General features: G+C 43.9%; 1 protein-coding gene across 2 annotated transcripts in view; it reads right to left on the bottom strand.

The window, feature by feature from the left end:
- ADAMTSL1 (ADAMTS like 1) overlaps nucleotides 1-23,670 on the bottom strand; it is a 470,361-nt gene that overhangs the window by 167,109 nt on the left and 279,582 nt on the right. For both annotated transcript variants that reach the window (XM_027105928.1, XM_027105929.1), the window contains 3 exons: nucleotides 16,468-16,647; nucleotides 5,327-5,480; nucleotides 3,315-4,443 (listed from right to left, as the gene is read on the bottom strand). In XM_027105928.1, coding sequence (XP_026961729.1) covers nucleotides 3,315-4,443; nucleotides 5,327-5,480; nucleotides 16,468-16,647 — 1,463 coding nt within the window. The remainder of the gene's footprint in view (nucleotides 1-3,314; nucleotides 4,444-5,326; nucleotides 5,481-16,467; nucleotides 16,648-23,670) is intronic.

Genomic DNA, 23,670 nt, shown 5'->3' with positions numbered 1-23,670 from the left:
GAAGGAGACCTGCACTCTTACTATACATACACAGGTATTATTTGAATTGTTTTATAGCCTCTTCATTGTTTTTATAATAAAAAAAGAAAAAAAATCAAATACTATATTAAAAAATATAAGTAAAGTCCAGCAGTAAATACCTCCGTTTAGCTTTAAGCGAGCATGTCTCAAACTCACGTGATTGATGAATCCCTGTTTTGTGGACCACTTGGAAACAACTTGTACGACAAATTTTGAAGCTACTGTGCTCAAGGCTCTCTCCACTCTCCACCAACATATGGGTTTTAACCTTCTATGGCCTTCTACAAATGAGTGAAGGGTGTGGATCAGAGATGATCTGCTACAACCCCCCTCATTTTTAAAACGAAAGGACTAAGGCCATGGAACGTAAAGGGCAAGACCAGCCCAAAGCCCTCAATCCTTATCTAACTCCCTCCACATCTTTCCTGTAGTCACCAGTGACCCATGGGCCCTGATCCTTGGATTTCATAATCTCCAGCACTCAAGGAAGTTGTCAGGACCCCTGAGGAAGCCATGGCCTCAATATTCTCCCTGCGGTTCCAGGCAGAGCAGAGTCCTAATCATCCCCTCCCCCATCCCCAATGGCCTGTCTTTCTGTACAGCTTTTAGGAGGAAATAGTCACTATGCGAAAGAAGGGATCCTGGAAGAAGCCGGTAGAAAACAGCAGGGATCTTGAGATAACCCGATATCCCTGGTGAAGTATAGGAGATACATGCAAACATGAACTTAGTCACTCAAAACAGCATGAGCTTGAGTTGGCAGAACTGGGTTTGAATCTGCTCTGTTGGTTCTGCCGTTTACTAGCTATTTAACATTGGTCAACTTCCTTAATTATGGTGAGCCTCAGTTTCCTCGTCTCTGAAATAGGGATATCAGTTCATATGTTACACCTTACAGTGGACATTAACAGAGATGATGGCTACGGAAGTTGCTAGCATGGGGGCACAATATCTGGAGTTAGTCAAGAAATGTTAATGCTCATCTTTTCCCTCACACAGCCAACCGCTACCTCCTTTGATCTCAATAACACCAATCTCGGGCAATAGGCCAGGGGATGTGAATGCAGCAGTATGTACACTCGAGAAACCGACTGGCTGGTGGAAGGCACGGCATGATTTGGGCACAACAGGTGTGACAGGTACAGTCACAGACGCGAGTTCCAGTGCAGCATGCACCTGAGCACCAGGGTACCACTTTCAATCAGCGCCCATCATCCTGGGGGTCTGATGCCGGAGGTGTCTCTCTCCCCAGTGGCCTCAAGGGGATTTACCGCAACTTTGGCCCGACCCACAAATTTCTTACAAAGATTTCTGGAAAAAACTGCAGGGATCATAGCAGTTAAGCTGATCAAGCAAAGTACAAGCTGGGGAGGACCAAGAAGCAAACAAGAGGAGAGGTTACCACCATAGGCTCTCAAAACATAGTTCATTCAGTCCTTGTCTCCAGTGCTTCTGTGTGGGTGCCTCAGCTTTTTAATTACTGATGTGGTATCAACAGTACTTACCCCATAGGGTTGTTTTTTTTAAGATTAAACACGATAATATTACCTTTAAAGCACTGAGCACAGTGTCAAAGAAAAAATACTTAGTATTGTTATCAAAACTATTTGATCTGTAAGTGCTCAGGCTGAGAGGCAATATTATTGACATTTCAAAAGCACAAAAGATGTGGGCAGGACGGACAAAGTCATGTTTGTTCATCAAGCCTCGGAAGAGGAGACAGAACTACTCTTTGGAATCAAGTAAACTTGACATTGAGTCCTCAGTCTGGTCCTTACTAAAGTGGGACCTTGGGTGAGCTGCTGAACCTCAATTTTCTATGTGAAACTGGAGGATAATGTCAATCTTGTAGATTGACTGTCAGAAGAACAAATGCAGTAACATCTAAATAAACCTGGTACCCTGCCTGGCACAATAAATCCTGCCACCTTTCCTTCCTCACGCAAAGCTACCAAGCCAGTGAAGAGGATTAGCTGAACAATAGTATTTCAAAGTAGATTTCATGAACAGAGCATGCTCCATGGATTCAGAGAAGATAAAAAGTTAAAATGAGGACTTTGGGCCAGAGGACCTTAAAGGTTCCTCCCTCGTCCATGGACTGTGATTCTTCTATTTGCTGCCCATCTTATTTTTGTCACACGTTTTGGCTCTGCCACCTAATAAATGTGATCTTTAGCAAGTTGCTAGACTGGTTTCCTCTTCCGTAAAGTGTGGATAAAAATTATACCTACTTCTTAGGGCCACTGTTAGAAGTCAGTAAGATAAAGCACATAAAGAGTTTACACTTGGGGCTTCCCTGGTGGCGCAGTGGTTGAGAGTCCGCCTGCCGACGCAGGGGACGTGGGTTCGTGCCCCGGTCCGGGAAGATCCCATATGCCGCGGAGCGGCTGGGCCCGTGAGCCATGGCCGCTGAGCCTGAGCGTCTGGAGCCTGTTCTCCAAAACGGGAGGGGCCTCAACAGTGAGAGGCCCGCGTACCGCAAAAAAAAAAAAAAAAAAAAAAGAGTTTACACTTGTCTGGGAGACAGTCACTACTCAATTAATGCCAACTATCTGTTGTCAGGGCCACTATAAATATTAAAGAGGATGTCCACAGGAAGCACGGCATTAAAAATATTGTTATTATTATTACCTCTTCTATCACTATTGATTTTACATTATGAATGGCCACGGCCCAAGGAAACCAGTAATATATGCTGTCATCCCAGTAAAGACACATCAAAACAGAGACACCAAGAGATATTAGGATAATTAATCACAGGTCCGACTGGGAATAAAAACTTTCTGCAACAAACAGCCTTGTCCAGCCCAGACAGAGGATGGGCTCACCCACGGGGGCAGCAGCTGCTGGCTGCACTCTCTCCCCAGCCCTGGGGGACCACACACACAGAGACAGTATCCTGGTGTACGAGATTTTCAGCGGTTCATCTCACAAAATGGTAATGTAACAATGCCTTGGCCTGGAATGATATTTTTCTGCCGAAAGTTCAAAGCTATCCAGAGAGTATCTCATTAATCTTTGGGATCCTACGGGGATTGGGATTGGTAGGCATCCTTATTATTATCTTATAAAGATGAGAACATACAGTTTAGAGAAATTAAATACCTTGTCTTTGCTTCAACAGTCTATCAGTACCAAGAGAGGGTTGAAACCCAGGATGGGAGCAATCCCTGAGGCCCAGTGCTCTAAGCCCGACCCTTGGAAACACCTTGAAGGAAGAATGAATAGGGTGTCTCCCACACAGTGTGGCCCCTTGCCCGTCCCTCCCAGATCGGAGTAGCTGCAAAGCTCACCTGTCGCTGAACTGAACCTCTTCTCCGTTCCGGGCCCAGCTGATGGTAGGCCTTGGGTTGCCTATGGCCTCGCAGTGCAGAAGCACACTCAGTGTCCCGCTGGCCAGGGCCACAGTCTGCCCGAGGTGGGTGACCACCTCGGAGGCTGAGAGCTGCTGGGCGGCTGAGATTTTGCGCAAGATGATGGGCTTCCGGTGCGGCCGGCGAGAGCTGCCCCCGCCCTCCCCAGTGGACGAGGTCCGGAGGGAGCTGCTGAAGCCAGACACGTGTTTATGAGGAGGGATGGCCACTGGGGGAATCCCCCGCTCGGACGGCTTGAGGAGCGCGTCCTGGTGCGCGTCCTGGCGGCTGCGGAAGATCTCCTGGGCCAGCTGGGCCACTAGGTGCTTGCTGTAGACGTCGCGGAGCTCCTCGGGTTGCTGGGAGAGGTTCCGGAGGATGTCGTCCAGGCGCTGCTGCTCGGCCACCATGGTGAAAGGCAGGTGCAGAAGGCCCTGCTCGGCGTTCTGGTCCTCTTCTGAGGATGTGTTCCTTTCTGTGGAGTCCTGGACCTCCCAGGAGGCGAGCAGCTCTCCTGGCCAGCCCCCCTGCTCCAGCAACCGAGAGACCAGATCATCATAGCGGCTCCCGGCATCAGCAGGGAGGCCCCGCTTCTCGGCCTTGCTGCCATTGGAGAAGATCCCGTTCTGGTGTTTGTGGGTCTGCAGGGCCTCCTTCGGGCGGGCCTTCCTCACCGCGAGGGCCTCTTCCTCGCTCCGCAGGCTCAAGGGCCGAGCCACCAGCTTCCGGTTGCCTCCAATGAGCTTAATCACAAACTGCTCCCGGGCCGGGCCGGCCGAGCAGGTGTAGATGCCCGCATCAGAGGGCTTGAGGCGGTGGATCTTCAGGTACCCAAATGGGGCCACGGTGACGTGGGCGGAGCTGATGAGGTGCTGGCCGTCTTTCTCCCAGGTGATGAGGGGCTTGCGGAAGCGCCGCGTGGGACAGCGTACCACCACTGCGGTCTTGGGGAGCAGGTAGGCGAATCCCCCCACGATGAAGTGCAGCTTCCTCTGCCGGCGGGTCTGGATGTATACCTTCCTGGCTGCCGCGATGTGAGGACTGTGCTTTGTGGATGGCCACCCGGGCCCTGGAATGAAAGCAATGAAAGGGAAGGTAGATGGATGGAGAAAGAGAAGCGGAGAGAGAGAAGCAGAGAGCAGAGAAAAGGGGCAGTGAGGTGCAGCGACAAGAGACAGTGAAAAGGAGAGGGCAAAGAGAAGAAAGACAGCGGGACAAGAGGGAGAAGAGGGAAAGAAAGCACTTCAGTTTGGTTTGGGCAGGGCCTTCATTTACCACCTTCTGTTTTACGGAAGTAAATGGCTACCAGCTGTGGACCATCAAGCTGCTGCCGCAATGAAACATGGGAGAGCTAATGAGGTGCAGTGGGGCAACCTGCTATCACGCTGCTGGGGTTTTCTACCCCTAGAAGCTGAGATGCAGGGTTCTAGATGGAGGGCGGTTCCAGGGGAAAGGCAGTTCCTCTCATTAAAAGGACTTAAAAAAGAAAGAAAGAAAGAAAGAAAAAGAAATCAGCATCATAAAAAGAGGCAGAGGACAAAGAGAAGGAGAATGGATCCCTTTTGGGTCCTGCAGAGCACCAGCGTCCCCGTATACATGGGGAGGAGATCCCAGAAGTGTTACACCTCTAGGGATTAATAATAAACAAATCTGTTTAGTTTAAAACACTGGAGTGGGTAACATCAGGCTTCATTAGTAACATGCTGACTCCAGCTTCCAGATCTCCATATGCCAGCAAGTGAACTTTGCCCTACCTCCTGCAAACTGTTTTTTCCAGCAGAGAAAAGCATCCTGCCTGGCCACGTATAATTAAGATTCCTTTCCCATCTCCAGCTGAGCTCACGAGCCTAATGCCCTCAGAGGGCTTTACTGCCTATCTGCCGCTGGTCTTGGGTTCAGGAAAAGCTACTGTTCTTGCCGTCTCCCCATCCCCAGAGCTCTGACATACTCACTTGCACAGGTGGCCAGCATACAGGGCCTGATGGATGAAGAGAACGGCAGGGGCGGGCACAGGGAGGAATTGACAGTAGCTGAGACACCTGTTTTCAGCACCTTCCGGCAAATGGCACTTCGCGTCTGGGTGCCCTCCCCGCAGCTCGTGGAACACTGGTGGGAAAAGAAGGGCCCAAAGCATGTAAATTCAGGTAACTAAAGGCTAATGGGTTTGTGTGGGCTCTGAAACTCACCAAAATAAGGAAGACGTTGCTTGGAAAAGCAATAGCAACTAAGAGAGATAGAGAAATATTAATTATGTAACAATGTGGGAAGACACATCCATACTGTAGGCATATTCTACTCGAAGATTTTCTAGTCTCAGGTCTCCTGTGGACCTTTCACCTGTTTTGACTTTTTTTTTCCTAACATCTTTATTGGAGTATAATTGCGTCACAATGCTGTGTTAGTTTCTGCTGTATAACAAAGTGAATCAGCTATATGTATACATATATACCTCTATCCCCTCCCACTTGCATATGCCACCCACTAGGTGGTCACAAAGCACCAGGCTGATCTCCCTCTGCTATGTGGCTGCTTCTCACTAGCTATCTATTTTACATTTGGTAGTGTATATATGTCAATACTACTCTCTCACTTTGTCCCAGCTTACCCTTCCCCCTCCCCGTGTCTTTAAGTCCATTTTCTACGTCTGCATCTTCATTCCTGTCTTGACCCTAGGTTCATATACATATTGTATATGCCCCTAGGAATATACAATATATTCCACTGTATAAGCAACAGCAAGATGTATCACATCTTCTTTATCCATTCATCTGTTGATGGACACTTAGGTTGCTTCCATGTCCTGGCTATTGTAAACAGTGCTTCAGTGAACACTGTGGTACATGTCTCATTTTGAATTATGATTTTCTCAGGGTATATGCCCAGTAGTGGGATTGCTGGGGCATATGTTAGTTCTATTTTTAGTTTTTTAAGGAACCTCCATACTGTTCTCCATAGTGACTGTATCAATTTACATTCCCACCAACAGTGCAAGAGGGTTCCCTTTTCTCCACACCCTCTCCAGCATTTATTGTTTGTAGATTTTTTCATGATGGCCATTCTGACCTGTGTGAGGTGATACCTCATTGTAGTTTTGATTTGCATTTCTCTAATGATTAGTGATGTTGAACATCCTTTCATATGTTTGTTGGCAATCTGTATATCTTCTTTGGAGAAATGACTATTTAGGACTTTGACCCATTTTTGGATTGGGTTGTTTTTTTGATATCAAGCCGCATAAGCTGCTTGTATATTGTGGAGATTAATCCTTTGTCAGTTGTTTCATTTGCAAATATTTTCTCCCATTCTGAGGGTTGTCTTTTGGTCTTGTTTATGGTTTCCTTTGCTGTGCAAAAGCTTTTAAGTTTAGGTCTCATTTGCTTACTTTGTTTTTATTTCCATTTATCTAGGAGGTGGGTCAAAAAGGATCTTGCTGTGATTTATGTCAAAGAGTGCTCTATGTTTTCCTCTAAGAGTTTTATACTGTCTAGCCTTACATTTAGGTGTTTAATCCATTTTGAGTTTATTTTTGTGTATGGTGTTAGGGAGTGTTCTAATTTCATTCTTTACATGTAGCTGTCAGGTTTTCCCAGAACCACTTACTGAAGAGGCTGTCTTCTCTCCATTGTTTATTCTTGCTTCCTTTATCAAAGATAAGGTGACCGTATGTGCGTGGGTTTATCTCTGGGTTTTCTATCCTGTTCCATTGATCTATATCCTGTTTTTGTGCCAGTACCATACTGTCTTGATTACTGTAGCTTTGTAGTATAGTCTGAAGTCAGGGAGCCTGATTCCTCCAGCTCCATTTTTCATTCTCAAGATTGCTTTGGCTATTCGGGGTCTTTTGTGTTTCCATACAAATTGTGAAATTTTTTGTTCTAGCTCTGTGAAAAATGCCATTGGTAGTTTGATAGGGATGGCATTGAATCTGTAGATTGCTTTGGGTAGTACAGTCATTTTCACAATATTGATTCTTCCAATCCAAGAACATGGTATATCTCTCTGTTTGTATTGTCTTTAATTTCTTTCATCAGTGTCTTATACTTTTCTGCATACAGGTCTTTTGTCTCCTTAGGTAGGTTTATTCCTAGGTATTTTATTCTTTCTGTTGCAATGGTAAATGGGAGTGTTTCCTTAATTTCACATTCAGATTTTTCATTGCTAGTGTATAGGAATGCAAGAGATTTTTGTGCATTAATTTTGTATCCTGCTACTTTACCAAATTCATTGATTAACTCTAGCAGTTTTCTGGTAGCATCTTTAGGATTCTCTATGTATAGTATCATGTCCTCTGCAAACAGTGACAGTTTTACTTCTTCTTTTCCGATTTGGATTCCCTTTATTTCTTTTTCTTCTCTGATTGCTGTGGCTAAATCTCCCAAAACTGTGTTGAATAATAGTGTTGAGAGTGGGCAACCTTGTCTTGTTCCTGATGTTAGAGGAAGAGGTTTCAGTTTTTCACCATTGAGAACGATATTGGCTGTGAGTTTGTCATATATTGCCCTTTATTATGTTGAGGTAGCTTCCCTCTATGCCTACTTTCTGGAGAGTTTTTATCATAAATGGGTTTTGAATTTTGTGGAAAGCTCTTTCTGAATCTATTGAGATTATCATATGGTTTTTATCCTTCAATATATTAATTTGGTGTATCACATTGATTGATTTGCATATACTGAAGAATCCTTGCATTCCTGGGATAAACCCCACTTGATCATGGTGTATGATTCTTTTAATGTGCTGTTGGATTGTTTGCTAGTATTTTGTTGAGGATTTTTGCATCTGTGTTCATCAGTGATACTGGCATGTAGTACTTCCTTTGTGACATCTTTGTCTGGTTTTGGTTTCAGGTTGATGGTGGCCTCATAGAATGAGTTTGGGAGTGTTCCTCCCTCTGCTATATTCTGGAAGAGTTTGAGAAGGATAGGTGTTAGCTCTTCTCTACATGTTTGATAGAATTCGCCTGTGAAGCCATCTGGTCCTAGGGTCTTGTTTGTTGGAAGATTTTTTTTTTTTTTTTTAACATCTTTATTGGGGTATAATTGCTTTACAATGGTGTGTTAGTTTCTGCTTTATAACAAAGTGAATCAGTCATACATAAACATATGTTCCCATATGTCTTGTTGGAAGATTTTTAATCACAGTTTCAATTTCAGTGCTTGTGATTGGTCTGTTTATATTTTCTATTTCTTTCTGGTTCAGTCTCGGAAGGTTGTGCTTCTCTATGATTTGTCCATTTTTTCCAGGTTGTCCATTTTATTGGCATATTGCTGCTTGTAGTAATGTCTCATGATCCTTTGTATTTCTGCAGTGTCAGTTGTTACTTCTCCTTTTTCATTTCTAATTCTGTTGATTTCTGTCTTCTCCCTTTTGTTTTTTTCTTGATGAGTCTGGCTAATGGTTTATCAATTTTGTTTATCTTCTCAAAGAACTTGCTTTTAGTTTTACTGATCTTTGCTACTGTTTCCTTCATTTCTTTTTCATTTCTTTCTGATCTGATCTTTATGATTTCTTTCCTTCTGCTAACTTTGGGGTGTTTTTGTTCTTCTTTCTCTAATCGCTTTAGGTGTAAGGTTAGGTTGTTTATTTGAGATTCTTCTTGTTTCTTGAGGTAGGATTGTATAGCTATAAACTTCCCTCTTAGAACTGCTTTTGCTGCATTCCATTGGTTTTGGGTCGTCATGTTTTCATTGTCATTTGTTTCTATGTACTTTTTGATTTCCTCCGATTTCTTCAGTGATCTCTTGGTTACTTAGTAGCATATTGTTTAGCTACCATGTGTTTGTATTTTTTATAGTTTTTTTCCCTGTGATTGATATCGAGTCTCAGCATTCTGGTCAGAAAAGATACTTGATATGATTTCAATTTTCTTAAATTCACTGAGGCTTGATTTGTGAACCAAGATATGATCTATCCTGGAGAATGTTCCATGTGCACTTGAGAAGAAAGTGTATTCTGTTGTTTTTGGATGGAATGTCCTATAAATATCAATTAAGTCCATCTTGTTTAATGTGTGATTTAAAGCTGTGTTTCCTTATTTTTTTTCATTTTGGATGATCTCTCCATTGGTGAAAGTGGGGTGTTAAAGTCCCCTAATATGATTGTGTTACTGTCGATTTTCCCTTTTATGGCTGTTAGCATTTGCCTTATGTATTGAGGTCCTCCTTTCTTGGGTGCATACATATTTACAATTGTTCTATGTTCTTCTTGGATTGATCCCTTGATCACTGTCATGTCCTTCCTTGTCTCTTGTAATAGTCTTTATTTTAAAGTCTATTTTGTCTGATATGAGAATTGCTACTCCAGCTTTCTTTTGCTTTCCATCTGCGTGGACTATCTTTTTCCATCCCCTTACTTTCAGTCTGTATGTGTCTCTAGGTCTGAAGTGGGTCTCTTGTAGACAGCATATATACGGGTGCTGTTTTTGTATCCATTCAGCCAGTCTGTGTCTTTTGGATGGAGCATTTAATCCATTTACATTTAAGGTAGTTATTGATACGTATGTTCCTATTACCATTTTCTTAATTGTTTTGGGTTTGTTTTTGTAGGTTTTTTCCTTCTCTTGTGTTTCCTGCCTAGAGAAGTTCCTTTAGCATTTGTTGTAAAGCTGGTTTGGTGGTCTGAATTATCTTAACTTGTGCTTGTTTGTGAAGGTTTTAATTTCTCTCTTGAATCTGTATGAGATCCTTGCTGGGTAGAATAATCTTGGTTGTAGGTTTTTCCCTTTCATCACTTTAAATACGTCCTGCCACTCCCTTCTGGTTTGTAGAGTTTCTGCTGAAAGATCAGCTGTTAACCTTATGGGGATTCCCTTGTATGTTATTTGTTGCTTTTCCCTTGCTGCTTTTAATATTTTTTCTTTGTATTCAATTTTTGATAGTTTGACTAATGTGTGTCTTGGAGTGTTTCTCCTTAGATTTATCCTGTATGGGACTCTCTGTGCTTCCTGGACTTGATTGGCTATTTCCTTTCCCATGTTAGGGAAGTTTTCAACTATAATCTCTTCAAATATTTTCTCAGACGATTTCTTTTTCTCTTCCTCTTCTGGGACCCCTTTAATTTGAATGTTGGTGCATTTAATGTCCCAGAGGTCTCTGAGACTGTCCTCAATTTTCATTCTTTTTTCTTTTTTCTGCTCTGCAGTAGGTAGTTCCACTATTTTATCATCCAGGTTACTTATCTGTTCTTCTGCCTCAGTTATTATGCTATTGATTCCTTCTAGAGAATTTTTAATTTCATTTATTGTGTTGTTCATCATTGTTTGTTTGCTCTTTAGTTTTTCTAGGTCCTTGTTAAACGTTTCTTGTATTTTCTCCATTCTACTTTCAAGATTTTGGATCATCTTTACTATCATTACTCTGAATTGTTTTTCAGGTAGACTGCCTATTTCCTCTTCATTTGTTTCGTCTCGTGGGTTTTTACCTTGCTCCTTCATCTGCTTATTTCTCTGTCTTCTCATTTTGTTTAACTCACTGTATTTGGGGTCTGCTATTCACAGGCTGCATGTTCGTATTTCGTGTTGTTTTTGGTGTCTGCTTCCAGTGGGTGAGGTTGGTTCAGTGGGTTGTGTAGGCTTCCTGGTGGAGGGGACTGGTGCCTGTGTTCTGGTGAATGAGGCTGGATCTTGTCCTTCTGTTGGGCAGGGCCACGTCTGGTGGTGTGTTTTGGAGTGTCTGTGAACGTAGTATGATTTTAGGCAGCCTCTCTGCTAATGGGTGGGATTGTGTTCCTGTCTTGCTAGTTGTTTGGCATGGGGTGTCCAGCACTGAAGCTTGCTGGCCATTGGGTGGAGCTGGGTCTTAGCGTTGAGACAGAGATCTCTGGGAGAGCTCTCACCAATTGCTATTACGTGGGTCTGGGAGGTCTCTGGTGGTCCAATGTCCTGAATTCTGCTCTCCCACCTTGGAGGCTCAGCCATGAGATCAGGCCAGAGCACCAAGACCCTGTCAGCCACATGGCTCTGACATGTTGACCTCCAAATGGCAAAATCCTTTCTTTGTTTGAATAAAGGTGGCCTTCGAGGTCCAGGTTTTAGGGAACTGGCCCAGGGTGGCCATCCCTGGTTTCACATCAACATGATCTCAGGCAGAAACCTCCTTGTTTTTCCATTTTGTCTTTAAGTTACTCATTGAAAAAACTGGCCCGTGGTCCCAAGGACGGTCGCAGCTTCGGCTGGTGGGGGCCCTCCCTCCCACTGGGCTCCCTGTTTTTACTTTTGTAGCCTGGGATTTAGAGTTAGAGAGTCACAGAGTCCAACTCAGTATTTCACTAGTTGGCAAGTCACTTAAACTCTCTGAGTCTGTTACCACTTCTTATACTTATTTTGCAAGGCTGGGAATTAAATGAGATAATATATTTTAAAATTTCACACATAGAAATGACATTCAGTTAATGCTAATTCCTATCTCCTTCCTTTACAAATAAATTATAATACTTTAATGTCAAGTATCAGATAATTCTTATGCATTTACTTTGTTTGAGGTGGGGCGCTAAATGCTATGGGACAAAATGTGCAAGATGGTTCCTAACCTCAAGGGGATGTCATCAAATAATGGGAAGAAATCCAAATGCGTTGTTAAAATGAAATAGTATATTAGGGAACATAGAAATCAAGACCCCAATGAAATACCACTTTATATTCACTAAAATTCCCATAATCAAAAAGATGGACAACAATAAGTATTATTATTATAAGTGAGGATGTAGAAAGATTAGAGCCTTCCTGTATTACTGGTGGGAATGTAAAATAGCACAGCCCTTTTAGAAAGCAAGTTTGATATTTTTTTAAAAAGTTAAGCATACATTTACCATATGACCCAGCAATTTCAGTCCTAGGTGTCTTACCCAATAGAAATGAAAACATACATCCATACAAAGACTTGTATGCTAAGGTTCATAGCAACATGATTCTTAATAGGCAAAAGTGGAAACAACTCAAATATCCCTCAGTTGGTGAATGGATAAATGAAATGTGGTATACCTGTATCATGGAATATTTTATTCCACCCTAAGAAGGAATGTTCTGATAATGTGCTACAAAATGGATAAACATTGAAGACATTATGCTAAGTTGAATTTTATAGTATATAAATTATACCTCAATAAAGCTGTTTAAAGAATTATATAGTAATAAAAGAATTTAGTAAAAATATAAAACCAGAAGTCAAGTGAAGTATGAAAATATTAATGCTAACAATTGGTGAATGCTTATGGTATACTAGTGATTTCCTGGCCTAATCTGGAAGATCGTTGGAGTCTGGATGGGTATAGAGAGCCGGGGATAAGCATGGGAGGCAGGGAAATAACCAGAATCAAGGTAGAAGAGTTCAGTGCACAAGGCCAAGGCAGGCCTGGGGGCAGACCTAAACCAGTCTGACTGAACAGAGGGGCCAAGTGGAGAGTGTCAGGAGCTCAAGAGGTGGTTTGGGGCCAGATGTTGGAGACTTTTAATTTTCAGACAGAAGGTTTGGAATTGGTCCATAAGGCAATGAGGAGCCATTAAAGGGAAGAGTGAAATGATGAAAGAGGTATTTTGAGAAGGTAAATCTGGCAACAGTGTCTGGGAGGGATGGGAGTAGGAGATGAATGGCAGACAGGGATGTCAGTTAAGAAGGCTGCCACGGTAGTCCAGGCTTGAGATGATAACGGCCTGAACTAGGGTCATGGCAGCATGCCACGTTAACTTGAAAACTGACAGTAGAAACCAAAAAATATTATCTCATGTATCTAAGTTTTATATGCTAGCCCATGGAAATGAACTATTCTATGCAAGGCACTGTGATATCCACCACCCTGAAAGACATTTAAGACGCAAAAAACGGGGATGAGAATCAAGCCCGTTGCTTTTGTTCCCTGATGATCGTGGATTCCAAATTCCACCTATCCCTTATTTTATTGTAAATGACAGCACCGAATCCAGGGACCAGGTGGGATGGGGGTAAAGAGCCTGGAAATTTTAAAAGCCTGGTCATTTTAGTGCTGCCAAGTAGAAAAATGGAAAAATGGACTGTGTGTCAGAAGATGAGTTTAGGATTTTGGTCAAGTCTAGTTCTTTCTCTAAAATTCTCGATTTCTAAACTTCTCTCAATTTCCACATCTCTAGAACAGGGAAACTATATTCGAGCAGGGATTTTCAAACTGTGTTCTTTAACTATGTTGAACAAGTGATTTAGGGGCTTCTCAGGTGGTCTGGAGACCCAACCACTTGGAGATCCGGGACCCCTACCCAACCTACCCCCTACTTCAACCAAAACAGCTCTGATTTGTTCTGTTTTAGATTTCTGGCTTCACAATAACATTTCAATGGAAAAAAGGGTCTTGTGGCTTTAATGTTTAAAAGAACAACTAGGTTATAGGATCTCCTAAGTTCCTTCTAGCTCGAAAATTGAGTTTAATTTCTCTTATATTTTTGTGAGGGAGGAATTTCCGTAAAAATATGACTTAAAAATAATGAATAGCCAACTCTTTCAAGAGATGCAAGTGTTTCTTTTAAAGAAAAGAAGTAAGGTCTTTTGAGAGCCCTTTCCTCGGAATAGGATCTGAAAGTAATTTTATTTGAAGGGTTTAAAACGTTGGCTTAATTCTGTCTCTGAGGGATTCTGTGCAGTAACCATGAGATTGCGCCCAGATAGTTGAGGATGAAAAACACCCATAGATCATCCAGGTTTTCCTTTCTCCAAGGGGAGTCCTGTGGGAGTGTGTGGAATGCACGTCTCATCCCAGACAGAAGGGCCAAGGGAAGGGTTGTTGGGACGATAGGGGCAACTGGAAACCCTGTGAACACCCCCAGGAGCACTTTTGTATGGCATCAGCTTGAGTTTAACACCGGTGAATCGGGGCTAAAATCCCACCATTCCCAGCCCCTTCTCAATGTTTGGAATTTCCATTCATCAGCCCAGATAATGCAGAACCTAGTAACATTCCCTGGATAAGGGCTAACTCTACCTAGTTCCCCAAATGTAACTTCCACCTCCTAGGAAGACCAGCAAAGCTTGTGGGAGGCCTTGGTCATGATCCTGGATCCAGCCAGTCAAGTGCTTTCTTTTATTTCCTCTCCTTTTCCCGACAATGAGGAGGGATGGAAGAAAATCATAACAATAGTTAAGGGTTAACTTTTACTAGACACAAAGTACTTCATGTGCATCATTTAATTTTTAAGCGTCCCAATAACCATGTTAGTGAACACTATTATCATCTCCAATATTTAGCTAAGCAAACTAAGGCCTAGAAGGGTTAAGTAACTAGCCCAGGTTATATAGCTAGTAAGTGGCAGAGTCAGGATTCGAACCTAAGTTTGCCTGTCTTTGAGTCTGAACTCTTAACTACACGTGATACTGTTCTAAAGGTCTCCTTTACGTAATGGGACCCATGGCATTGCAATGCAGCAGTCTCCTTTCCTTAGTGCCTAATCACAGGGTCCCTCCTTCAGATTTTCTCTGTGTTCCATATGCTCAGAGGCCACAAACTCCAGGAAGTAGGGAGGACAATTCTCATACACACAAGTGCCTTTCTCAGCATCCCACTCATGGAAGACTATCACCGACAGACTTAGAAGAGCAGTGCCTTTTACACTACGCCCCTGGGAGGAAGTCTTCATCTAGAGTCACTTACTTGGCAAATACATCAGTGCCCTCGTCTGCACTGCTAGTTTTGTTAAGGATTTTTCATATATGATACCATACCCCAAATCAACAATCCATGGAAAAATTGTCACTGACATGTTCACACATGCACATACAGATATGCTCATTCCACACATTTAATCTTTTATCCTTCTGAAACAAAATTATTTCTAAAAGATGAAATAACAATCATTGCCCCTTCTGTTCTCAGCCGTTTGCGGGGAGCTACCATCAGAAGGCAATTTTACTGCCAAATTACAAAATCTATGGTGTGTCAGTTACCTCTCAATTTCAGTGCCCTTTGCAGGTACCGTCTGATGGACCTCTACACGGGCTGACAAAACACAGGGCAAGAATTCTCAGAATGTAGGTTGAAAGACATGGCATCTTAATTTTCAGAGGCAGCTCTCCCCTCTGTGATGTATTTTAACCAGCAGCAGCTCTGTCCTGTGAGTTGGACAGACTGCAAAGGAGGCAGTGAGATCACCAAGGCCAGTTCGGATGCTTCTCTGCAAGAAAGGAGAGGGGCTCGACTCTGCCTGGGACACAGAGATGTTCACTTCAGGCCTCGTCCTTCTGTTCTTGGCTGTATCTGCTTGCCAGGGGGATTTCTCTATGAAAGACACATAGGCCCATGAAGCTGGGGGAGTTGCAGGCAAGTCAAGGAAGGAGGAGAGGCTGAAGACAAGTTGCAGCTGGGTATCCATGAATTAGTGCGTGCTAGTGTTCAAGTAGGAATGATTTAGAGAAGTCGGTTAGTTGGGGATCTATCCCCAACTTACGAGGCAAGTCAGGAACGGCAATGCCGATGCAGCCATCTCCCCAGATGCAGGGCGACGGGGGAAATCAACTGCTCTGGCTGGGAAGCTGTTGATGTTCTGGAGCCAGAAAACTGACAGGAAAGAGGCAGGATTTCCTTGGCCTTCTTTTCCTAATAAATCATGTGCCTCATTCTCCAGTAACTTGGAAGAGAAAAACTAGAGAGGCTTTGCCTTTCCTGAGGAGAGACTAGAAACATCTGGGAGTAGGAGAGGCAGGGGGGTCAAGGAGGCAGGAGCGAAGGTAGAGGAAGAACCCGGTGTTCTGAGTAGAATCCTGGGCCCGAACAGTACGAATGAATGAGGCCTGGTTTTGTCCCGCGAAGGGCCCATTTACAATTCCCTGCTTCTGACTGTTGAGTGAGGGCTGGCTACTTAACGCGCATCCCTGCAGCCTAGTTAAAATCTAGTTCCACGATATGGTATATCAGCGCTTACAGAAACTCTGTTCCATGCAGAACTGATTCACTTTGCTGCACACCTGAAACTAACACACAAGTGTAAATCAACTACGCTCCAATAAAAATGAAGAAAACAAAACTCTGTTCCACAGTGTTAGGAGGATTATTTTGTTCTCCTCTCGCCTTCTGTATCTATAAGCTTGGGTGCCTTCTCCTCCTTCTGCCTCTTTTGTTATCTCCTTCTGAGAAGCACACCTACCTCTGTCCAGTCAGAGAGCAGCCACTCGCTGGGACAGTCATCTTTCTTGCAGGCTTGCTGGGAGGCCAGTTTGGGGGCCGAACAGAAGGTCTCTGGAAGCTCCAAGAAGCTGCCATCAGCCATGCGCTGTTTGCAAAGAACCTCGCGCTTCTGGATGCCCCCTCCGCAGGTCCTGGAACACTGGAGAAGGAAGAGAAAGCAGACCCTGCATAGGACAGTAGCACATTTGACTGCTAATTCTTACCTTAGCCTTGGTTTGACTCAAGAGCGAAAAAAGAAAAAAAAAAAAAAAATAGAAAAGGAAGAATACCCAGGAACCAGCCCAAAGGATTTTGCTTTGTCTCCTTGAAATGAATTCTGTAGCAAGTTCTACACCCTCTGCTCTTAATCTCAAATATGTAGCTAGAGCACCCAGGAATTTCACGGGCCTTTAAATCTTAGAAAGTTGGTTCTACCGAGGGGCAGGACAGGAATAAAGATGCAGATGTAGAGAACAGATGTGAGGACACAGAGAGGGGGAAGGGTAAGCTGGGACGAAGTGAGAGAGTGGCATGGACATATATACACTACCAGATGTAAAATAGATAGCTAGTGGGAAGCAGCCGCATAGCACAGGGAGATCAGCTCGGTGCTTTGTGACCACCTAGAGGGGTGGGATAGGGCGAGTGGGAGGGAGACGCAAGAGGGAGGAGCTATGGGGATATATGTATACGTATAGCTGATTCACTTTGTTACGGAGCAGAAACTAACACACCATTTAGAGCAATTATTCTCCAATAAAGATGTTAAAAAAAAAAGTTGGTTCTAAACTATGATTTGCAGTCACCCAAGACAACTGGTTTAAAAGGTTATATAATAGAGGGCTAAACATATTTACGACCCAGTGAAAATAATCTGTGCTGCTTCCAGAATGAGCAAGAGGGAGCTGCTGCCACCAGTGTAGATCTGGAGGAATTAACCTGCAGAGAAGGCAGCAATTCCTCTCTCTCTAAGTGTGAACATCCACTCTACCCTATTGGAGGGGCGGTAGATTTGAGGCTTGGTTTTCCGAAGGACTCCCTGGAACACGTTTCTTGTAGGACTGGTGTTTTTTTAGGGCGGTGGGAGCAAGACCCATGGAAATTTGGGATACAAGAAAAATCACCTCATGTTAGTGGTTTTCAGCAGGACCCCAATCAAACACACCATTTACAAGTATTTTAATAGTTATCATCCAGTTGCCCGAGGCGGGGCAGGAGGCTGTCATTCCAGGACTCTGTTCCTCCCTTGCGGTAGGCAAAGCAGCCCTCCGTTTTTAGCTGGGCACAAGACCTTTTGGCATACAGACTATATTTGCTGACCTCCCTTGAAGGTGCCGCGTGACTAAGTGCTGGGCAAAAGGATATACGTAGAATGTTGTGTGCAACTTCAAGGAAAAACCCACAAAAAGAAAATGTGGCATTTTCCCCTTCCCGCCTCGTCCTTGCTGGCTGGAATTTGAACACGATGTCTAAAATTTAACCTTCCGCCTTGGATGGCGACAGGCAAAAGGAGGGAAGCAGCCTATCTTCCTGGGGGTGAAGCCAACATACCGGCCCTGGATGGCCTGTGTGTGTATAAGAGGAAAACACTTCTCTCTCTTATCTAAGCCACTATGCCTTTGGGTGTCCTGTCATTTTTAGTCCATCTAACTCTAGCTAGAAAGACAAATACTGTATGAAATCACTTACACGTGGAATCTAAAAATTACAACAAACTAGTGAATGTAACAAAAAAGAAGCGGAATCACAGATATAGGGAACAAACTAGCAGTTACCAGTTGAGGGGGGGAGGGGCAATATAGGGGTGAGGAAGTGGGAGATACAAACTACTGGATGTAAGATGGGCTCAGGATGTATTATACAACAAAGGGAATACAGCCAATATTTTGTGATGACTAAATGGAAAGTAACCTTTAAAAACTGTATAAAAAATTTTTAAAAAAATGAAAAAAGGAGGCATAGGCACAAATGCTAAGAAAGAGGGAAAAGAAAAAAAAAATCTAACCCTAGCTAATCTACCAACCATGACTACTCTGTTCTGCGGGTGGAGGGATTTTATTTTAAAACTCTAAGGAGTGCTCTGCTTTCTTCAAGAATAGTCCCTTTTCTTGAATCTGCTGCCCTTGTGCTTGCTGAGAAATTAGGCCTGGGTATACAAAGGCTGAGCGTTTGTGCTGTAGGAGCTTCTCGTGCTGCAGCAGTGGGCTCTCCGAACTCATGGGGGTCTGTGATCAGTTGGCTGGAGTCAGAACTGCAAGGGGGATGGGTACCCAGAGTCAAGGTGAGGATGGTGGTACAGTGCTCCTGAGTCAGAACGCTGCTGTGGCCCAGCTGTCACCCTCTTATTCGGTGGTCCCAATCCTGATGCACTTTATTTATTTCTAAAAATTTACTTAATTAATTATTTTTGGCTGTTGTTGGGTCTTCGTTACTGCGCGCGGGCTTTCTCTAGTTGCGGAGAGCGGGGTCTACTCTTTGTTGTGGTGGGCGGGCTTCTCACTGCAGTGGCTTCTCGTTGCAGAGCACGGACTCTAGGCACGCGGGCTTCAGTAGTTGTGGCTCGCGGGCTCTAGAGCACAGACTCAGTAGTTGTGGCACACGGGCTTAGCTGTTCCGCGGCAAGTGGGATCCTCCCGGACCAGGGCTTGAACCCGTGTCCTCTGCATTGGCAGGTGGATTCTTAACCACTGTGCCACCAGGGAAGCCCATGCTGCACTTTAAAACCACCTGGGAGCTTTTGAAAAGTCCTGAGTCCTGGGCCCCATATCAGATCCATTAAACTCTGGGATATATGTCCCAGACATTAATTTTTTAAATTAAAAAACATTCTTTTTTTAAACCTCCCAGGTAATTCTATGCAACCAGGATTGAGAACCATCTCTCCAAATGAATGCCCCTCCATCATTTCCAATGGGAGTAAAATAAACATGGAGGGGAAAACCTGGGACCCAGAGCAGCCTCTGTTAGAGCCAGTGGTTATGTGGAGTATCTTATAAGGTGTATGGGTGTCCATCCAATTTGAATAAATGCTCCCAATATAAACAGGTAGGTGAATAAGAACAGTGTTCAGATTTAAGCATCTTACTGAATGTGGCAATAAGGTAAAATGCAGGTTAATTTTTTCTCTCTTTCAAATTAAGGAGCGGATGAAAATAATTGGTTTTATTTTAACGGTGACATTGTAATGTGCTATAGAGTGTGACCACTCACTTAAAATAACAGAGCTGAGGGCTTCCCTGGTGGCGCAGTGGTTGAGAGTCCGCCTGCCGACGCAGGGGACACGGGTTCGTGCCCCGGTCTGGGAAGATCCCACATGCCGCGGAGCAGCTAGGCCCGTGAGCCATGGCCGCTGAGCCTCGCGTCCGGAGCCTGTGCTCCGCAGCGGAAGAGGCCGCAACAGTGAGAGGCCCGCATACCGCAAAAAAAATAAATAAAATTAAAAAATAACAGAGCTGAGTTGTCACTTTGCAGATAGGACCTGATTTAAGGGACAGACCCTCAGATGATTCCCCCCTAACACTATATGGAATTCTGTGCCAACTGTATGACAAAACAGCTGCAAGAAAAGTTAAAAAAAAATCAGCTTGTTATTTTGAAGTTTGACCTACACAGAAAACTTGCAGGAAATTCTCAACACCCAAAGATAAAGTAAGACTCCTGAGAATGTCCTTCAGAGCCCTCACAGTCTGACCTGCATTGAGCTTCTCAGCCACGTTCCTTGCCAGCCTGCTGTGGGCTGGCGCTTTAGCTGCAGTGGACAATGTGCCCTTCCCTGGGCCCACAGATGCCTCCTCTGCTCAGGCCTTTGATCACGTTGTTCACTCTGGGAGCAATGCCCTTCACCTCTCTGTCCATCCAGAAACTTCCAAGACATCCTTGAAGGCCCAGCTCACTGGCCACTTCTTCAGGAAAGCCTCTTTTAACCCCTCTGCCTCATGGTGTATAAGTCACCTCCCACCCCACCTTGACCTGGAAGGGTACCGCACATCCCGTTAGGGCTGGTTGCTTATGCTCCCGCTATTTTCCTCCGCCTCCCTGCATTCACATAGGATTATGTGACTTTTGAGGAAAGGGAACGTATTCATCTTTCTATTCCCCAGTGCCTAGTATAGCATCTGGCAAAGAGTGTACACTTCATAAATGTTTGTTGAACCGATGACTGGATGAACGAAAGGGCCAACAAGCCAGATGCTGAAAAGATGTAAAACAAACATCCAGCTGATGGGCTGCACATCCACCTTTTATCGGACTGTTTTATCATTAGCCAGAAGCCTCTTCTAAGTAAGTCAGCAGTGGGTTTCAGCCAGCTGCAGCGCGTACTCTGCGGGGTGCTCTGATCCTCCAGGGATGGCAGACAACCCTCTGGCTGGGTTAATGTCGTCAGGGATTTGGCTTTTAAACGCTTGTCTCAACTTCGCTCAAAAAGTTTCCCTGGTGTGTACACGGAGGAAAAGGTGGTTTTCAAAAAATTTTTTTAATTGTAGAAGATGAAATCTCAAATTAGTAAAGGTTCCAAAGTCTGTGATGACTTTGTGAACTGGTCAAGGTTACGTGGTGAGGCTGATAGCTCTGACGTGAGAGGCAGAATGCAAAGGAGAAAAGATTTTAAAAGCAGAAGCAAGAGAAATTTAATAAAATGACATGAAAAGTGTTTGCTTTATGAATCATCATTGAAAATAATATTGTGGTATGAAGATGTAGATCTCTGGTAATGGGTATTGTTTTAAAATATATTCCATAAACAGAATAAATAACCCAAAAGAGCATGTATATTGCTTATCCTTGCTGCCATGCATATTTCATGATATAAGGTCATGGGTTCATTAGTTTTATAAGAAAAGTAAAAACAATACAAATGAGGAACACGTAAAAGTTACGTTTCTATACAAAAATACAATGGCCTGAGTGTCCTGTATTTTTAAGGATTTCCCCATGATCAGCACATTCATAAATTCCGCCTCTTTGGACATTTTTGGTTTCATGCTGACAGTTCAATTCACTGAGAGCTGAGTTCACTTCCTTGGTACCTCGAGTCACACATTGACCCCAACACAAAGTGATGTCTACATTCTGTTTCTAAGGTCAAGTTGCCAGTTTTAACATGATGTGCTCTGCTTAGCTTCTAACTCATTTCATTCCTTTCTTCATTCTCTCATTCATTCTTTCATCAAACATTTCCTGAGTACTTGCTGAGTGCCAGGCACTGTACTAGGTGCTGAGGACTTAAGATGACTTAAGATGGTCACTACGCCTCAGTCCAGTCACTGCACTTTACCTTAAGGTGTGATCAGTTTCACAAAAGAGGGAATATAGACAAGAGTGCAACCAAGTCTTTATGGAAAAGATGGGGAAGGCTTTGCAGAAGAAATGGTTGGCCGGGGAGATAGGAGCGCTGGCAGAGTCGGACCACGTGTGCACAGATGGAGAAACACGGCATGTTCACACACCTCCAATGAGTCCTGAGAAGGCAGAGCTTAGGGTTCATGGGGACGTGTCATTGGGAAAGGAGACTGAGAAGGCGGATGAGTGGCAGACAGTGAAGGGCCTTGGACATAACTGGACATACTCTTAAGACCCTGGGGTGTCATTAAAGGTTTTAAAGTAGGAGGTAACACGATCTAATTTGCAGAAATGATTCAGGTGGCAAAGGAAAATGGGTTCCAAAGAGTACCGCCCTGTGAGATGTTAATAGATGTGCCAGGGAGAAAAGGTTTCGTTGTCAAATACGTCTGAACGACAGTGCATGCCACACCCCTATTGGGGGGTTCTGAGCACATATTAATATTTTAAAGGTCTGACAGAGGGCCTGTAGTAGAGAACCACTGATATCAGGTTGGGAAACATCAGATCAGAGCTAGGTGAGACAGTACAGGGAGAGCAAGTAAAAGGCTGTTTGTAGTAGTTTGGTTAGCTGTGAGCGCTGGAACCAAGGCAGTGGCAGAAGGATGAGACAGGAAGAGAGCATTGGGGGGTTGGGAAGATACAGGAGGTGGAATCAACAGGACGTGGGTGTTGACTGAGTGTGAAGAACAAATGAGGCTGAGATGGCACTAGTTTCTCGCTGGAGAACAGGCTAGATGGTGGTGTTACCCACAGCACAAGGTCCACAAGGGAAGGCCAGGTCTACGGGGGAAGGTGGCAGGTAGGCGTGTTATCGAGCTTGACGTTAGACCTTCAGAATTTGAGGTAACTTTGCAACATACGAGGTTGAGAGGTTCAAAGGGTAATCAGAGAGTGTTTAGTATATAACAGTGGGAAAAACTAAGACAAACTGAAGGAAGGCTCAGAAAAACAACAACAAAAATATGAGGACTGGAATCTCACTTACTAAACAAAATTATTAAATAAGAACAGAATTTCTATATGGGCCACTTTGTGAATTAAAATTATCTTGTTAATCTAATATCGATTAAGCTTTCTTAACCCTGGAAGTGCAAGGGGTGTGCAGTATATCTTCTGGGTTTAACATTCCTGTTACTTCGTGAAGCATGGACTAGCATACCCACTAAAATTCAGAGCAATTGTTAAAAAGAATTTTCTGCTAATAAATAAAAACAAAAACACTTCACCTGTGAAATGTGAACTCTGATCTGTTTTGCTGACATTAATTAATTAATTAATTAATTAATTAATTTTTGGCTGCATTGGGTCTTTGTCGCGCGGGCTCCCTCTAGTTGCAGTGAGCGGGGGCTACTCTTTGTTGTGGTGTGCAGGCTTCTCATTGCAGTGGCTTCTGCTGTGGCAGAGCACGGGCTCTAGGCCTGCGGGCTTCAGTAGTTGTGGCACATGGGCTCAGTAGTTGTGGCTTGCGGGCTCTAGGGTGCAGGCTCAGTAGTTGTGGTGCACGGGCTTAGTTGCTCTGCCCTAAGGATCTTAGGATGTGGGATCTTCCCGGACCAGGGCTCGAACCTGTGTCCCCTGCACTGGCAGGCGTATTCTTAACCACTGCGCCACCAGGGACGTCCGATATTTATTGTTGCTTCTAGAGGTAGGATCAAGCATCCATTTCTTTGTGAAATACACTACTAAAAACTAAGATAAATATCCCAATAGATGTTTTTCCTCCCTGGATACAACATTTTAAATAAAGATGGTCTCTAACTCATGAGGATTTACAGTTTAGTCACTGGTATGTAACAAAACTGATGACTACATTGACTCTTTCTGCCAGAATTCAGCCCCC

The sequence above is a fragment of the Aethalodelphis obliquidens genome, unplaced genomic scaffold (assembly GCF_003676395.1).
Source record: "Aethalodelphis obliquidens isolate GAN/ISIS:26980383/991018 unplaced genomic scaffold, ASM367639v1 scaffold7, whole genome shotgun sequence".
Lineage (NCBI taxonomy): Eukaryota > Metazoa > Chordata > Mammalia > Artiodactyla > Delphinidae > Aethalodelphis > Aethalodelphis obliquidens.
The sequence above is the reverse complement of the archived record's forward strand: the minus strand, read 5'-3'. Positions and strand labels throughout refer to the sequence as shown.